The sequence below is a fragment of the Zosterops lateralis genome, assembly GCF_965231275.1.
Source record: "Zosterops lateralis genome assembly, chromosome: 8".
Classification (NCBI taxonomy): domain Eukaryota; kingdom Metazoa; phylum Chordata; class Aves; order Passeriformes; family Zosteropidae; genus Zosterops; species Zosterops lateralis.
This window is the reverse complement of record NC_139768.1, coordinates 21,390,803-21,409,494: the sequence shown is the minus strand read 5'-3', so window position 1 is coordinate 21,409,494 and position 18,692 is coordinate 21,390,803. Positions and strand designations below refer to the sequence as shown.

Sequence of the window (18,692 nt, the reverse complement as noted above, 5' to 3'; positions counted from 1 at the left end):
CATCTCTTTTCAGCTCCCTACAACTCAGGGAAAGCAGGCTGAGCAGACTGACATTTCTTCCAGGAGCCCTTCAGAAATGGAAACTGATGCTCCTGGCACTGTCCCTTCCCTGGCTTCCTGTGATTTTACAGATGAATGGAAAATGGTAGGAGAGTGGCTTTGGAGCTCCCCAGGCTCTGGCTGACTGACAGCTCTGTGGGGTTAGGGCTTTGGGGAGCTGACCAGCTCTTCAGGTCCAGTTTTCACTGCCTTCCTGAACAGATAAAGTGGCCCCTATTTGTAAGACTCAACCAACTGTCACAGCTGAGGAGAGGTGCTGTGAAATACTCCCTCACTGATCTGACTCTCAAGTACGCAGTTTAGAAGTCCTTGCCTTGGTGGATCCACAGCCATGTAGCCCTGGGGATGCTGACCCAGGCACCCTGTTTGCTGTGGGCAGTGAGGGCTCTGCTTTGTGCTGTTTTGCTTCCCATTGTTTTGTCTCCTCCTGGGTTTGCTGTTTCTTTGGCTGCATCATGTTCTCTACAGCAGGACCTGAGCCACTGCTGCCCAGCTCAGCTGTGGTGACCAGGAGAGGGATAAAGAGGGATTCCTGGAAAACAGGGAAGAAGGCTAGCAGTTTCATGCATTTGGGATTCAAGAGGTTCTTACTTTATTGCTCCTGATGGTCGTGTACATGTTCAAGAGGGTGGTCAGGACACTGGGGGTGGATGGATTGTCCTAAAACAGTGGCTTTGTGATCTTTTTTCAGTAAGGACACTTTGCTCAAAGCTTGGGGCTTTCAAATGCACGTTTGAGGAGTGTGGTTTTGCCATAGAGGGGTTTTTTTACCATGAATAGAGAAGCTCTCAATTTATGTGCTTGTTCATAAAAGAAACAACAGCAATAAAGTTTAGGCCAAGTTTATGATACTAAAGGCCTGGTTTATCAGATTGTTTCTACTTGTCTGGGCCACCGTACTGAGACAAAATCTGGTTTAACTTCTCAGTTGGGATGAAAGTTTTTTCCTTCTCCAGAGTAGCAAAACCATCCAAGACAGAGAGAGTTTGCCAATCTCTCTAGGCCTCACTCCAGTCTCTGTGTTTCCTTTGGTGACCTGTGTGTATTGGAGGTGAAAAGACAAATTTTTCACTATTGAGAACTACTTTCAATATTGATAAAAGTCCATCTAAAACTATTCAACATAGCTCAGCAAGGAGTTTAGGAAGGTAGTTTTAAGTTATTTAACCTAAAACATGTGGTATGACATCACATGATGGCATTAAAAAAATTCCTTTTTAATTTCTAGTTAAATTGTGTCTTCAATAGAAAGGAAGAAAAATATTCAAGAAATGTTAAGGGGTTTTTTTCCTTCTTATGGTGGCCTGATTAAATTATTTTTAGTGTACTTAATAAACTGAAGCTGTCACTAAGCCATTAGCAATTTGAGAATTCATGGAAGGAAAAAGAGGCCCAAGGGGGCTGCTGGAAAACTAACATAGAACCTACTTTATTTAAATTAAAAAAAAAAAAAATTATATATATATATATTTTTTTTTTTTTTTTTATTTCCACATGCAGGCCATCAATAAAATAGACCTAGAGAAAAAGAGAATTATGATCCAGTTCCCAAACACAGTACTTGGAAGCATGATAGAATAGGGTATTATAAAAAATTGATTTAAAAGTGTCTAGGGGATGTGAGGTGATAAGGAGGGTCAGTGTGGATTCATTAAGAACAAATGTCAAAACAGTATAATACCCTTTGTGACACGGTAATTGTCATTTGTTCTGAATTGTAGTATGTGGTGTTTAGGTTAGATATTAGGGAAAGGAAATCTAAACTTTGAGATCACTAGGCACTGTATGAAATACTGTGGAGGCTGTAGCATCACATCTTCTGGGAGACTGGGACAGATGATTTGCAAAGGATGGACTTCCTTTGGCTTGCCACAGTAGGATGAACTGGATAGCCATTACAGTTTGAATTTGTCTGATCTTCCTAAAATTTCAGCGTGCAAGTTTGACCTGCTTGGTAAGATACTTGACAGTGAGGCATTCCCTAATTTATTTATTCTTGTTTGGGGTACACAAACTCTCTTTTTCTGCCATTTCCTACGAAAGTCACCTGATGCAGTTTTTTATAATTCTGTGATGGCTCTTCATCAAAGTCCAGGGCACTTTTTTCAAATATCTCTTAATCAGCAAACTTCTGAGTCCTTATGGAACCTTTGGGAGACAGTGAGATGAGTGAGGCTGTAAGAGGCCTGGTTATAGGGGTCAATTACAAGATCATTTACTGGTTTAATCCATTTTTAACTGGATAAAAAAAAAAAGCCACCTCTGTTAGTACTGCACATTTCATTTTGTCCAGCATTTGACCTGGAGGCCCAAAAAGTACAAAACTACAATGTCACCAATTCCTGCAGTTGAGTTGGGAGTTCTGCTTTTATGTCCTTTTTTCATTCATTCTGCAAGAGCAGGAAAAAATGAACTTTATCATTGTATGCATCTGAAATATAAACCCAAATTTTGCTTTAATCTTCACTCTTACAGTTATCTCATTACTCATGCAAAATAATGAGTGAATGCACCCCATTTTGCTTAAAGCAACAGATCTATATCCAGTTAATTTGTGGGTAAATATGGGTTTCTGCTATTGATGTTTCTTGATCCACACAAAGTGGTTATATTAATACTGAAACATTATTAATCAATAGGTAGCTCTTTAAAAATACATCACTAAGACTAGCCAATTACCTTTAAGTATATATCAAAGCGACAGAGCAATTTGAGTAACAATAATTATCCATTAAAGAGTTCCAAACATTTTAATTATAAATATATTTTTATCTTCAGTGAAACTTAGAAAGGAAATTCAAATTTCTCATTCTGGCTTCAAAAAAAAATTAGAAAAACTCACCACACTGTTTTAGTTTTTCAGGTTTTGTTTAGGAAAGTACAAAAATGTGCATAAGTTCATCTTAGTCTCCTGAATTAAAACTACATAAACAGTGTTTTAATTCACATTATTTGTAAAATAGTCTGCTCTGTAAGATCATAAAAGTAAGTTACAAAGGCATGTCACTGAAGAGTATGGTTCTGTTAGGGTTTGTAGTGCTAATTAATTTAATTGACTTTCAGTGAAATGGAAACTCTGACCAAAGCATACAATCTATCTGTAGCCACTCAGAAGTTTGTTCTTTATTCAAAGAATTTAGTCTGTAATTTTGTGAAGGAAAAATTGTATTTTTTATGTCTTGTTGAAAGCTTAAGTACCCATTTTAAATATAAAAGCTACTCTGCCCTGAAAATGGAGTCACCACTGATGATTCTGCTTTAAGAAATGAATGTTATGGCTGCAGCATTGTGTTGTGTTTTAAAATCAGATGGGAAACTATATTTTCCTTTGAGATTATACCATTCTTCACATAAATTTCCTTAGTTAAGAAGACTATTTCCCCTTTGGCTCCTCTCCCTCAGCAATTACCCAACACAAGCAATCTATGGAGAATAGCACGAGGTGTAGCTGATTGTCATTCAACGCAAGTGAAATCTTTAGGTGAACATTAGTCACTCTTTTAGACATGTTAGCTTGAAGTGGAAGCAGTCAATTACAGAGTAGAAGCTTTATGGCTACATTATTACCATCATACTATTAGATTTTCGTCAGCAGCATTCTGTTTGATCGATCTGTGCCAAGACATTGATGGATAGTTTTGTTCTTCAAATGTCAAATATGTGGGACTTTAGTGCTTTATTTATTTACTGGTGCGCTGCTGTATTGTGGATCTTGCTTTTCTACATCATTCTAGTTTCAACAGCTAATCATGATTCATTTCATTTGAAGTTTTGGTGTTGATTTCAATAGCATTCTTAATCATTCTTTCTTATGCTCTTGAATTACAGAGGGAACTGTGCTATTGTATTGGACATGTGAAAATTTTCCCCAGTGGTAGGAGGGCCTTGGAGAGCAGGAGCAGCTACTGATTGAGAAATGTGTGTGTATCCAATGTGCAGTGAATTTTGAGATTCTGTTCTCTCCTCAGTGCTTCCATATGTAGTGCTTTTTCTGGGATTGGAGCTCTTACTGTTTTATGTCTCTCTAATACATGGTAACAGTATTAGAACATCACTAGTTTCAAGATGCAGGCTTAGTTTAGCTCTCAGGCTTTAACATGAGAATTATTTTTAACTGAATATATGCATTCGTAAGTATATTCAAAAATATACTAATATTGTTGACACTAATCAGGTATATAAACAAACTCTTTTGTGTTTTAGATGAGGATGAGGAAATGATTAAATAAAAACAAAGAACAAATAATATGTGGAATGGTGTTGATCTGTCTCCAGCAGGGCCAAGAAACTCCTCAGCAGCCTGTTTGTGAGGCTGATGCTTCTACTTGTCTGGGTACTACTGTCTAAGTACTTCATCCATCTCTCAGCATCTTCCTAGCAGTGTTACTGAATAAATGCTTCAAGAGAAAGAGTAAGACTTCCCAAGTAGGACTTCAAAGACTGGTTTTGACCAAAATCAAAGTTTTCTGCTCAGTTTGCTAAGCATCAAGGTTTGCAGGCAGCGGTTCTGCGCCCATGGCCTCAGTGACTCAGTCAGAGCTACAGTGATGAACTAGAGCTGTGCTTATGCAAGGAGGGCAGGAGCTGCAGTCTCCATGTCCCCTCATCACAAAGTGACCACTGGACAGTGTCACATGCCAGAAAAATGACACTGCTCATCTCCTGGGAGCTGCACTGCTGCTGCTTCTGCAGCACTGCACTGACTTCCCTCAGGAAGGGAATGTGTTAATACATTAATAGTGTTAATGCTAATGTTGTCTTGAAATGGGTTCTTCACTTACTGTGACATGTTAAACATAATTTGCCTATTTGGAAGGCATACATCACTAGTCAATTAGTATTTCAAACCCATCCATTTTAGTCAATACTGTGCATCCTAGCAGGATGTGAGTTGGGATGTTAGTCTCCAGATCTGAATTCCTGGCAGCACTAACACTTCTTTCCCTGATCAGGCAGGAGTATGAGTGTTGAGGGAAAAAAAAAAAAGAAAAAAAAAAAAAAAAAATTATTTGGGTCAATGTTGCAATTTTGATTACAGAAGCATTATACACTCTTGATTAATCTCTTATCCATGTCCCTCCAATGCCTCTTGGACAGTGCTGCTGGTGCTGTATAGTTATTATTCCCCACTGCAGAATTGGCTGCATTTCAGTAGTGTGCATGTGAGTGAAGTGACTCTGAATAAAATAGACTATTTAAATGTAAATATGTTGTCATTTTACTTAGTGAGGCTCACTCCTCGTTAATTAGGAAGACATTCATTTGACTTAAGTATTTGAACACCAAAATAATCAATTTTGTTATAACACCACTTTTCTCTTCCAACTGTGTTTACTTTTGTCCTGTGTACCTGTGCATTCACATATTTGCAAACATGTATGCCAAATAAAATCCAATGTATTCTATATGTGTTTTAAAAATGGAGCCAAAGAGAGTGTAAGCTGATGCCCAGTCCACTATAGCACTTAATCAAATGCTTAGTTGATTTAAATGGGTTTCAAAGACAAGATAAATTTGGGCATAAAACCTGGATTCAGGGTTTTTTGTAGTAAATGGAAGTCAAAATGTTATGTTCAGTGAGCTTCAAACTGGGCTCTACATGACAGCAGAAGCTTAGGGGCAGCACCTCAAAAAACAGACACAAATGCTGTTAAATGTAGTTAACAAGTCAAAATGTTTTTTTATTTCCTTTTTGTCTTTTTCACAAAGAACCACATTTTTACATTGGGGAAAAAAGAGATATTGGTCATTTATAAGAGCTAAGGAAAGGTCACCAGACTAGCACAGGAGAGGGATCTGAGGGGAGCAGGGGAAACCCAAGAACATGGAAGACAAAACAGAAAGAAGCTTTTTGTCTATTGTACATGTTGTACATGCCATAAATGAAAGTGACAGGTAATTTAGATTAGACAGTAGGTAGTGGTCTAATTGTTAGTGTGGTGTAATCTATTAAATATCATAATGATCTCAAGTTGACCAACTCCCCAGTTGCACTGCAGGTAAGTGACACAGCTGTCTCACCTTTATTTTGTGCTGCTTTATCTTCTGGGCACACAGTAGGATGGGGACCATCATGATCATTATTAACTCTCCAGGGCAGTATCACTGAAGTTACTTATTTCCAAAGTATCTTGTTTCCCTTGATCCATTAAGTCCCCCTGCCCCAGTGCACACATCTCCTTGGTCACTGGCTCTGGGGCTCAGCGCAGAGACTTCAGATGGAGGCAGCAGGAACACAGTGATTGAAACTCACATAAGCAAATCTGTGAACAGACAAGAGTTACCACTGCTGCCCTCTTCACATTGTGATGAATTTATTTGTATTCAACAGGATTTCATTGGGACAGGACCAAGTGATAGGAAAAAGAAGAGCAGCTGGTGGTGGATTAATGGAATGAGGCTCATATTGTTTGGTCGATAGGCCAGATAATTGCCCCGAATGGTTTTCACTGGCAGCAGGGAAAGGGGGGCTGAGTTGGTGCCTCCCCAGCTGCTGTGGGTTTTGCTGTTCTCTGTCTCTATTGCCCTCTCCAGTGCCATGATAGCACCCTCTGCCCCACCCCTGCTGCTGCTGTCACTAATTGAGCATCTGCCCCATGTCTGTCACTGCTGCTTTCACTGTGGTTTTAGCCTCCTCTGTCACTTGTGCTGCCGGACTTTTGTCATTACCAATGAGACATCTGTGATTCTCCCATCTAGGAACAGTGGAGCTTTCCCCTTGTTATTCTGGAGGGAGGATCTTTCCCTGTCTCTGCTTTTAACTGTTCCCTGAGTTATCCCAACAGCTGCTCTTGTCAGACTGGATTCACAATCACTCCTCCAGCCCACTGTCCTCTCTTGGTTTCCTTCTCAAAGAGTAACACTGCAGAATAAGCAGGATAATTTTTCTGCTAAGGTTTTATATACTTTGACTTTTTTTCCAGGTTATAGCCATCAAGAGCAAGCTGCTGTCAAAGATAAGCTAATATATACTCCTGCAGCAGGCAGTCAATGTGTGTAAACCATCCCTACCTACACTGGTATTGCTTGAGGCTGGAGTAAGCTCTGCTTCAGCAGCTCTTGAATTAACAGGTTTTGTCTGTCTGCAGCAATCTCCTGAGTACAACTCGTACAGAAACTCTTGGTCAATGATTTGGGGTTTTTTTTTGTAACCTCTTGTTTTGTTGTTTTTTGGGGTTTTTTTCCTTCCCCAAATCTGAGAATAAATAGCACAACTTTAGATATCCAGATAAAGTGATTTAGGTTATGAAGAAAGAATATGAGGGGGACTAACTTAAATAGAGTAACAGGAGAAGGAGAGTCTTCAAGCAATTAAAAAGCCATTGTTAAGAGGAAAGGAGTAAATTCAGGAAGAAAACAGGAATTATGTTGTAGAAAGTTCTAGATAACATACCATGAAAAAATTTTAATGGGATGCATTGGGAATACTGAATAGCTGTTTGGAGAGGCTATGGAGTTACTGAAAAGCCTTGTGATTCTCATATCAGATATGAATACTTGCTTTATCACATATAAGACCTTGTATTTCTAGAATTTCCTTCCTGCCTTGACAAAGTCTCCTTCCTTGTCATCTCTTTCCTCTGCTTCAGCCTAAATGCTGCAAAATTTGGGGGGCTTAGTGGAGAAGCACAAAAAAATATACCTCTACTGACAAAGTGGTTCTTGGCATGTGGTTGAAACATTAAAAAATACCAAACTTCAAAACAAAACACTGTCTTTACATTGGATAGCAAATATTATGGCTGAGACCGAACTAAGGCAAGATGCAGAAAAATAATAACAGCTTAATATTTTGCATAATCAAAAGCATATAGTCATTTTATTAAATGGTTCTGAAAGTCCTTGTAACTATTTCAAAATTCACTTAAAGTTGTTAAGCTTTTTAAGAAGGTTTGGATGTTTTGCTTGAGCCTCCATGAAAGTTTGTTTCTTTTTAAGTTTTTTTCCTCTTCTCATCAGACTTAGTTTTCATATCACACTGAGCTCAAGTATCTTAGGATCAGCCTTAAATTAGACAAAAAGATTTGTTTTTTTTTTCCTCAATCTCTTGTGAAATGACACATGAAGCCAAATAGTACTGAAACATTGTAGGACATATATACGTGTGTATACAAATATGTCTGTATGCATCTATGTGAGGAAGACCTAGGCCATTTTAAAGTAAAAATATGTTCTGCTGTCAGTGTCTGTAATTGCAGAACTCCTCTGATTCTGGTCCACCAACATAAAGCAAAATCTCAGGTTGAATTTAATTTCACCCACTGTAAGGTAGTGTGATTAGAAAAAACCAAGCCAGAAACCATTGCTTGTCTGAAATCTGTGGTTATTTCAGGTTTCAGTGTCATAGATAAGAGCATATCTGGCCCATTCTTTTCTGTAGCTGGCATGGCTTCAGGAATAAAGCAGTTGTGAGCGAGCAGAGAAGGGACTTTGGAATTTCCTGCACTCTTGCTGTGTGGATTCAAACTCTAAGTTTAAATAATGGATGAAGCTAAGATTATTATAATTGATCATTGTATGATTTATATGGAGTAATTATAACTAGGTTGAGAAAGAATTTCCAAAAGCTAGTTTCCTGGTAGCCAGAGTCATTAAATAACAGTGTGCTGCCAAAACAAAAATTAGGTGGGAACGTAGCCACAGAGTTCAGAATGTCTGTCCTGCACCTGATTTATAACTACCCTGATGATGACACTATCAGTGGTATTTTCCTGTTAAGAACAGTCAAAGCTGTTTCAATTGTTTTTCTTATCTTTCTAACAGAGCTCCACATTGTTTTAAGTGTAGTCAAGCATAATAACTGGAAAACTGTAAAAATCTAATGCATAACAAAACGAGAAAGGTGTAAGAGGTTGAAAAGGTTAATTAAAAGTGTAATGATCGCATTTACTGAGACAGTCCAATTAATCACTTTATTCCAGTGGTCATGTGATACAGAAACCATTGCTCCAGAAAGCTGATTCCTAGTGCTGGGATACCTGGGCCGTGTTCATTTAAATGTGCATTTTTCCACGAATGGAAATTTAACATTTTGTTTCAGGCTGCTGTTATTTATTTGAAATCATTTAAGTAGTAGCTAATGTTTAACCCTGTATCTTCACATAATACTCTACTCCAGCCAGGCTCCCTCTGAGCAGGATGGGAGCATTGCCCCCTTGGTACTTGCAGTCTTACGGCCTCATGGGAGGTTTGCTTACAGCTTAATGGGCTTGTAGGTATAGAAGAAATGAAGCACTAGAAATACATCATTATGTAATGTGATCTCTCTGAAACAGTGTATACGACCAACAAAGTGAATTCTCAAGTGTCAACAAGCACAGCTAAATGTGATTTTTTACCACGTCAACTGGGAAAAAAAGGAAAAAAGAACCTTGAAGGATCAATTACAAGGGTCATAACCTTGTATTATCTGATTTGCTGTAATATTCACACGAGCTTTATTGGAATGGAACATAAATTTGAAAAATAGTGAGATTAGAAAGGATTGCAGTGCTAGAGCAAAGAGCTAGAAGCTTTCCCCTGGTTTATTTTGCTAGGGCAGCACTTTAGAGGGAGCCCATTATAAGCAGAAGAATAGTAGTTATGTTAACATGGTAATTAATCAAGTCTGAGGAAAAGAGGAAACAAGTTGTGAATTCAATTCTGTAGTAATAAAAAGAAATGCTGAAAGTTGCCCTGTAAATTGGCGTGACTTTGGCAAAACAGTCCCTCACTGTGTCTTGAGAACTTGCATGCAGTAAATCACTTCTCATGGCAACCGTGTAGGTTTGAATGTTTTCACAGGTTTATGCTCTATTTCTGTGTCTGCTGGTTCTTTCCTAATTCTGTTGACTGAGTATTTAGCTAATAATAAAATACTGAGCTGTATAAAATGAGAGCATATGCAGTAACACGTTTGCACTCTATTTTTAAGGGGAAATTCATTAGAAGAACTCAGCTGAAACTGTGGTGATAGCCTTCCACATCACAAACCCAGCCTCTCACTCAGTACAGAGCATGAATTGTGTGTGGAGTGACTGAATCCCTCACAAAAAAATTGTGTACTGTACATGGCCCCAGTCATGCATAATCCATCCCTGGTGTTAGTGTAGTGTAGGCAGGTTAAAATGATCTTTACACCCTAAAACTCTTTAGGGTAGAACTGAAATCATTGGTGCAGTAATGTGAGAAACAGTGACTGGATCAGTTTCCAACAACTGTAGTTTCTTTGTTTAGCAAGTCTCTGACTTTATTAATGCCTTTCTGCCTCCTTAGTGAGATACTTTGGACAGAAGTAACAATAGCTTTAAAGAGCCAAATTCATAACTTAAATTATTAAAAATTCAGAATAGCTCCAGTGAACAAAACAGATTAAACTGTGCTGGCATGAATATAATGTACAACTGCTGTCCTCAGTGCCATGTGGAAAATTAGGGACCCTGGCATAACCTGTCATTAGATTTGCAACCAAAATGAAAGGTAGCTAGATCAGGATATTTGTGAGTGAAGACAGAATTTCAGCAGTGTATGCCACACTGTTGTTAACACTGGGGAGCAGGGTTTCATCTCTCTCTCTGCCCTCGTGGAACTAAAATTTGAACCAGATCACTGTAGGTTTATTAGACTTTCCTCTTACATCGCCTGCAAGTTGAGCAGATGTCCCTCAGCCAGCCCACAGGGCTCAGCCACCTTGGAGTTCTCTGCTCAGCTTTTCCCCATTCCTCCCCCATAAAGAACTAAAGTGTTAAAGGAAATGGTAAGAAACAATTTCCCCCCTTTTTAATCAATACATATGCAGCACAGGAATTGGAATTTCACTGCAACTTTTATTTTCAGTGTCTACGAAATGCACCCAGTAATGGTCAACTAAAGCAGGATCTAATTGTAAATATAGACAAGAGCCCTGTCAAGTATTAGAGCCCAGATCCAGCGGTGAACTTGGGTAATAAAAAATGCAGTGTTTAGAGAATGTGGCCCCATTAGTAGAATTAAACTTCCAGGAACAGATCAAGGGATAAATCTATCCACCTGACTGTCAGAAGCCTCTGCTTCGAGGTGATATCTAAAATCCTTAAGAAAATGCTCAGAATCTTTATAAAGTACACAGAGAAAATAGTTCTAACAACAAGCAAAAAAATAAAAAAATGAACAAGAAGCTCTTTACTGTGAGGGTGATGAGGCACTGGAACAGACTGTGGATGCCCCATCCCTGGAAATGTTCAAGGCCAGGTTCAGTGAAGTTTGAGCAACCTGGTCTAGTGGAAGGTGTCTGGAAGTACAGAAACTGAGCTTTGTTGGAAGACTTTGGACACGAGGAGCCAGACTGCCAGCCTCAGGCAGGGATCTGCATCTGCCCACACAGCAGTCAGTGTGTGCTCCTGGGAGCAGACAGCCAGTAATTTAATGGGCACCCAGCACAAGGGGTTGTGGTGCTTCAGTCACTAAGGCAGTGATCAGAACAGTCCTTGAGGAAGTGGCATGTCTTTGCTCTCTGCTCATCTCTGCAGGATTTCAGAAAGTCTGGGAGAGTACCCTGTGGGTTTGGCAGTACCTTGGTCTGGAAGGAAGGGAAGGAGATGTGGTATCAGAAGGGTTATGTATTTTTGAAAGGGATTAGAAGTAGGGAGTACAAGTGGGATCATGCCTCTGCAGGCTGACAGAGCCTTCTTCAGGGAAGGTTTCCAGTCATTGCTCTTGTAAGAGAAGTAACTCTCTTTCCTGGGTGCAGGCCAGGACCCAGCAATCTGCCTCCCAGTGAGAGCTCTCATTCTTGGGCTGAAGCATCTTGCTCCCTCTTTGTTTTGCAATATGCACCATTTCCTTGTCGAGAACACTTCGCAGTGAGATAGTTTGAGAGCCCTTCTGGGAAATGAGAGCAGTGTTTCTGAGTCTCTCATGTCACAGAAGGCATTGAACCAAAGGCTGCAAGATCCCAGCTGATGATTCACCAGCAGTCTCATGAAATCAAAGGCCAGGGTGTGTTGGGAAAGACTTCAGACACAGCAGTTGTGCATAACACAGTAGCTGAACACTTCCAAACATAACATGGTAGATGAGCCCTTCCAAATCATGCTTGTTGGTTCATGCTAAGCAACGTGATTGTTCCCAATCTCTAAATGGCTTGGACTGGAGGCAGTATTTACCTCCTCAGGTAAATTTCAGAATTTACTGGGGATATTCAGAAAAGAATTCTAGAGACCTGGGCAATTTGTGTGATCAAAGACTTAATGACTAACCAGGAATGTAAAATATTCCAGCTTTTGTCTTAGGAAGCCAAAGTCTCATTTTAGGCAGTTTTGTTTGTTTAGATTGTTTTGTTTCTGTAGCTTTGGTTGTACCCTTCACAGGCATCAGTCTCATCTTTGTCACCTGGTGCCATCAACTGTAATTTCAACATGCATCTTGTTGTATGTGGTAGTATTCTGAAAGCCCTGGTCATAGCTGATAATATATATTAGCTCTAATTTAAAAAATAAGTTGCCTGCTTATTAAGATTATGGAAGGGGTTTGAAATAGGCCAGCTGTTCTGTAAATGCTGAGCAGAAGAGAAGTAGAACTTCAGAATAACACTGTCAGTCTCACGATTTTTTTGGGGATGACTAATTTTTTTCTCTGTCATTTGGGGTTAGAAATAATTTGTCCAGGAAAACGGTAGTTTATTTTTAATCCATTAAAATGCAGATGATAGTATTTTCTATGCTTTCCTTATTTTTTAATCTGCTCTTCCTATGAAGCAAAAGTACTTTGGCGAACCCCACAGCAGCACTTTTGTTTAAGTGGGATCATGGCTCTCTTCTTAATTTTGGTCACTTTTGTTCCTATATGCCATATTTTGCACCTGTGTTTGAGTGGACCCATACCCATGTGGTCACCTCTATCACTTTGTAATTTTGCCTTCCATCACATTAGCATTTATGGCTCTCTTTACAGCATTCCCTTCACTATATCCACTAGAAAACCTACTAATGCTAATTACTTGCAAATAGTAATGGTAATTTTAATGACAACCTCAGTAAATTGCTTTTTATATGCTGTAAGAAAATTGAAAACTAAATGTCCATTTTGCTGCTTAATAAAAATCTTAGAGAACAACTAATATTCCTTGTGCTCCTTCTGTCTGGTGGGAGTGATGCCTTGGAAGGCTGACCTGGAACAGAGACTGAACAGACCTAGAGAATAAAGTAGATAGTTATTCACAAATAAAAAGCTCCCAGTACCCATTGAGAATTCATTTTGAGTAGTACCATGGGGTGGGTTAACAGGAACTGAGGGGAGACAGTAGGTGCAGAAATGAAATAGAAATGGAGGTCCAATGAAAATGAAAGATTAAGGTAGAAAGAGGGTAAAGCATGAGGAAGATCAAACAGGGTAGAGAAAGCCCTATTAAGACTTCAGGAGCACCTCTGGATAAAAGACAGGAGCTTTTGGCTTCTTTCTGTGGTCTCTGGGAGATTGAGTCCAGGAGTGCTGTGGCTGTAACAGTGTTGGGCCAGGGTGGAGGGATGCAGGAGGTAACAAACATCAAAGTGGTTGCACTGCAGTACAAGGACTGCTTTTTCATCTGTAAAATTGGTCAGAAAACGTGTTACACCTGTTACACATGCAGCAGAAGAGCTGGAGGTGCAGGTAAAGGCAAGTCAGTGTCAGTCCCCAGTGGTCCTGCCCCAGAGTTTGTGTGTGTGATGCGCAGCAGCTGCTTGGTGGGAGGGTGGGTTTAGGCATCCCAACGCTGCTGCTTTCCCACCAAGGCACAGCTCTGCCTGGGCTCTGCCATCCCTCTGCCTGCACCCCATCAGGGCAGCATCCTCAGCTGTGGGATGGAGGCTCCTGCTGGGAGGGAGCAGCATCCTGGTGGTTCCAGCTCAGCTCTCCTGGGCCCCGTGCTGCAGACAGCACCCAGCGCCTCACTCACAGCCATGAGGCACCACTTACCACCTGCCTGTGACTTCCCACGGGATCTGTGGTGTTTTGGCAAAAGTGGAGGGCTTTGGTTTGGCAGAGATTTCCAGAATGCGCCCAGGCAAAGCGGATTTGGGAGAGAAGAAGCTCTGGGTTGGGAAATGGTGATGCAAAGAAATCTTTACTTGTCCCACGCTCCTGCCCTGACTGCCCCCAATCCATCTCCTGATGCCCCAAGAGAGGGGAAAACTGAAGAAGGATCTCCTTACACAAATCTTTTACAAAGGATTCTGACATGAAAAGTATCTCTGGATAAGATCCATGTGCTTTTAAAGTAGTCAGTACCTGGTAAGAGCCAAACTCCTGCCTGTCTTAATAATTTAAGCTTTGTGGAACAGAAGCTGGGTGAAATTTTGACCTTATAAATTACTGCTGCATAAGTAATCCTCAGGAACACTCCCAGTACTGTTAACTGTTTATAGTTACCACAGGACTTAAGAACAATTCCGCACTCTTGCAATAAAAATAAAGCATTAAATGTGTTGTGGATTGTCTATTTTGCATTAAAATAAGATTTAAAAGCTTAAGAGAAGTTGGTATTAATGAGAGGAGTTGGTTTAGACAGTCTGGTTGAATTCAGATGCAGTTGATGCACCTCTTCTACATTTACTCTTTGTTTTAAAAGGTAAAATAATTTATATAATGTTACGACAAGTATGCCAGAAACAATAGCTGGAGACATATCAAAACAGAAAGGGCAAGGGGCACGTTACAGCCAGGGCTTGTTTAAAAAACAAAACACCCCAAAACCAGTCTGTATTCAGAGTTGACATGTAGAGGAATGTGAGTGTTGGGCAGATATAAATTGAATGACAGGTATGAATATGCATAACTATTGTTAGTGAACACTTTGCACCTAATTCAACTTCCACTCAAGATAACTTTGACTGCTGTTTGCACTGTAAGTGACTTGGCTTCTGTTCTGCTTTTTAAAAAAGATTGATTAACCTGTCCCTTTTGATTTTTGAGGTGCTTGTATTCACAGTGCTTTTTAATTCTCTACAGCATATATCAATAGAGGAAGCTGAAGTCTGTTCATATTGCAATACCCCATTCGGAGCTGTTTCACAGAATTTTGTTTTAAAGAGTGGAATTCAGCATTTGACTCCCAGGCACAAATAACCATGTAATTACTCTGCAATCACATAGTAATTAGCATATACTATTCATATATTGCATAATTATATGCCCTGCAGATTACATAGTAATTATATTTGTACTAAACATATAATTCTATATACTGTATAAAAAAAAAACCTTTGAGAGTTCATAGTTAATAATATAGTTGTATGCTAATGTAGTATAACATTTTATATAAAAATGTTACAATTTTATGAGAGGGTTGTATTTTGGGCATCTTCTGCATCTGGTGTTGCTTAATCTTTTGTAGGTTGCTATTAGCAGAAATGCTGGGCTCTTAATTTAGGGTCAAATGTTGCGTGTTTACAGTTTCATAATTTATGAAGATAAGATGCAAAAAGTTGCCATTTTATTGTGCAAGCAGCTGAGATTGGGAAGGACTTGGAGTGTGATTGTTAAATCACAAGGATTAAATGTACAAATGCACTGAACATAGTTACAGCACACTGGTAGAGTGAAACACAAATCAAATGCTCCTTAGCTGTGTGTTATTTTTGGGTAGGTAAGATACATGGGACAGTTACAGGTGATCTGTTTGAATAATGGACAGTGTGTGTGTGAGCAGCCAAGGCCCATCTTGGGCACAGTGTGTTCCAACAAATGCAGCACCTCAGTGCAGCATCTCAGCCAAGCTGCTTTGTGTTTTCCTGCTCTGGAGAAAGTGAAAAGGTTGCTGTCCTCACCTGGGAATGGCGGGCAGTGTGGTAGGAGAATGGAGATCAGTGGCAGTGAGTTGTAGAAGGACCTTGGGCTGAATTTCTAGTTAAAGGTGAAAGATCTAGGAAAAAAAAAAAGCTTTTTGCAATAGTGACTTAGAGCTTTGGACTGTTTAAAATGTTTTATCTTTGGCCAGCCCCCCCAAGAGATTGCAGCAGATTTTAGATATTTGCAAAATGTTTTGTTCAGCTTGCAAATCCTGTAGCAGTGGGAAATTAATGTATTTTCTTGGATCTATGATGTTGGCATTCCTAATATGCAAAGCAGCATTACAGTTATTCTTAATTGAATTTTGCAGTGTAATGCCAGTTGCCTTAGTTTTCAAGCAAAGCATCTATTGGGTTTTAATATCTGGATAATGTATTGAGAAATTAAATGTGTAATTATGGTCTTAACTTATATCTGAGTTTAATTTTTCCCACAAGTTCTCGTAGTGTGTGTGTGTGTGTGTGTGTGTGTGTGTGTGTGTTTGAGGAAGGGACATCCTTGTTTTAAAATGTTTCTTTCACAGTCACTTTTTAATTTTTTGTCAGCTTCAAAGCTTATAAAGTTCATAAATTTTCCAGGGTTTTGGGTGGCATCTCTAGATCTTATAAGTGTTTTACCTAGGAATGGAACTTGTGGGTGGCCTTAGAGAGCTCCCAGTCTGGCTGCACCAGATTTCCTTCCTGTCTGGGTGGGCTGTCCTCAGACCACAAAAATGTAGTAATGGGCATGTCTGTTTTACTTACTGCACAGTACACAGATTACTTTTAAATGTTGTCACCTGGGGTGGACATGGCATGTCATTAAACTTGTTCAAGGGAGAAAAAATGGGAAATGACAGATCTTTGCAAAACCAGAAGCCCATGTTCTCACTGTGTTTTTATGCCAGATGTATGCTTTCCAATTTAGCAGGGGTTTTAAGAGCTGTTTTCCCAACATTCACCCTGCACATCTGCTGTGAAGAAGATGAAGTGCAGCCTGCCCAGAGTGTCATTTGTTGGCCACCACTCTGCCCTCACTGCATGCCCATGCTCTTGTTCACTTGTTAAACCATTACCCCAAGAAACAGAAGGGCTGGTCCCGGTTTCTGGCACTGAAAGTTTTGTATGTAACAAATATCTGTACTGAGGAATCTCGTTAACAGTGCAATAACCACAAAGCACGAAGTGTAAATGTGACGCCGTTTCTCACTGCTGTTGTGTTGTTTTTTCCTAGTGGAGCCAGTACTTTCAAAGGGGAACAATTGCTTGGATGCAGCCAAAGCTTGTAACCTAAATGATACCTGCAAGAGGTTCAGATCTGCTTACATAACCCCCTGCACCAGCAGCACGTCTAATGAGATCTGTAACAAGCGGAAGTGTCATAAGGCCCTCCGGCTATTTTTTGACAAGGTCCCCCCAAAGCACAGCTACGGGATGCTCTTCTGCTCCTGTCGAGACGTAGCCTGTACAGAGAGGAGGCGGCAGACTATTGTTCCTGTGTGCTCATATGAGGACAGGGAGAAACCAAACTGCCTGAATTTGCAAGAGTCCTGCAAGAAGAATTACATCTGCAGGTAAGATAGCACACGGCAGGGGAGTGATTAATGAGGTACCAGAGTGAACTTTTTGGTACTGGATGGATTTGCCAGGTCTGAGGGTCACAGTACTCACTGAGGAAAAGGATGAGTCAGGGAAAAAGGCAAATGCCTCTGACATCCTTAACAGAGTAACAAAAGCCCTCATTTGCTTACAGGTGTGTGCCTTCTCCAAAACCTTTTGCAGCTACACCCTCACATTATGGAGGAGTCTTTAAATCCCCAGTTTAATTTTGGCAGATTTTTGTTGGAAACATTGTGTGTCTCTATGAAAAGATGTCTCAGTCTGATTTTTATGTCCCTTCAGTGACCAGGTAAAAATAGAATTTTTCATTATAATGGGATTTATTTTCATTGTACTAATTGTGAGTACTAATAATTGAGAACACAAGCTTCATGTTGGACTTCATAAATAGTCACAATGCAGAGACTACTCATGTGTTCTTAATTCATTGGAAAAAAAGGAGTCCACATTGTAGACAGAATCCCACTATCTTCATAGAGCTGGTTTAGCCTTGAAATTGTTTCATCTCCCATCCCCTGAGAAGAGTGCTGGGCTGATGCAACTGGGGGGTCATTGATTCACTGAGCTCATTCCCAGCCTCTTGCCCTGAGTGTTCTGGCAGAGCAGAGCTTTGCTCCACGGGACAGACTGGGTCCTTTCCCCTCCTGGGGTCACTGCAGGTTGTCACACAGAGTTTATTCCGTGGCAAACAGGGCCTCCTCTGCCCTCAGGAAATGCTTTGCTTCTACTTAGCATTGTGTATGTTTATATTAGAGCATTGTTGTGCTAATGTCATATTTATGAAGTCTGCCTGAGAATCCTGCTCGTTTCTAATGTGTAAATTTCTTGTAGATTATCCAATTTTGTGAATTAGCAAACAAGGGAGATAAACACTATTGTAAAATGTCAAGGACACTGAAGATACGATCTAAATCTTAATAAGTACTTACTTAAGCCTGGTAAAATATTTACTTTGAAGTTTGTTTATGAGATTTCCACTGCTGGTCTTGAGCTTTGTGTGGTAGCACTTCAGTTGTGCCTGAGTGTTGTTCAGAGGTGAGGAGGTGAGCACTGCCCTGCCCTCCATGGCTTCGGGGGAATCTGGAGACACATTTCCTGCTGGCCCCAACAGGAGCAGATTTAAATCAGAGCAGTCTGACTCGCATTCAGCACCTTGATTTCTGATGCTGTTGGAGTTTATGAAAGCTGGGTATGTGTAGCCTCAGAACAATCCATTTTCTATTTCCATGCTGTTCCATTAGTATTTTTGCT

The 18,692-nt window shown here is 40.0% G+C and overlaps 1 protein-coding gene across 1 annotated transcript in view; it reads left to right on the top strand.

Moving 5' to 3' along the window:
* Window positions 1-18,692, top strand: part of GFRA1 (GDNF family receptor alpha 1) — a 132,707-nt gene that overhangs the window by 66,663 nt on the left and 47,352 nt on the right. Inside the window, exon 4 of the mRNA XM_083866133.1 lies at window positions 17,056-17,395. Coding sequence (XP_083722259.1) covers window positions 17,056-17,395 — 340 coding nt within the window. The remainder of the gene's footprint in view (window positions 1-17,055; window positions 17,396-18,692) is intronic.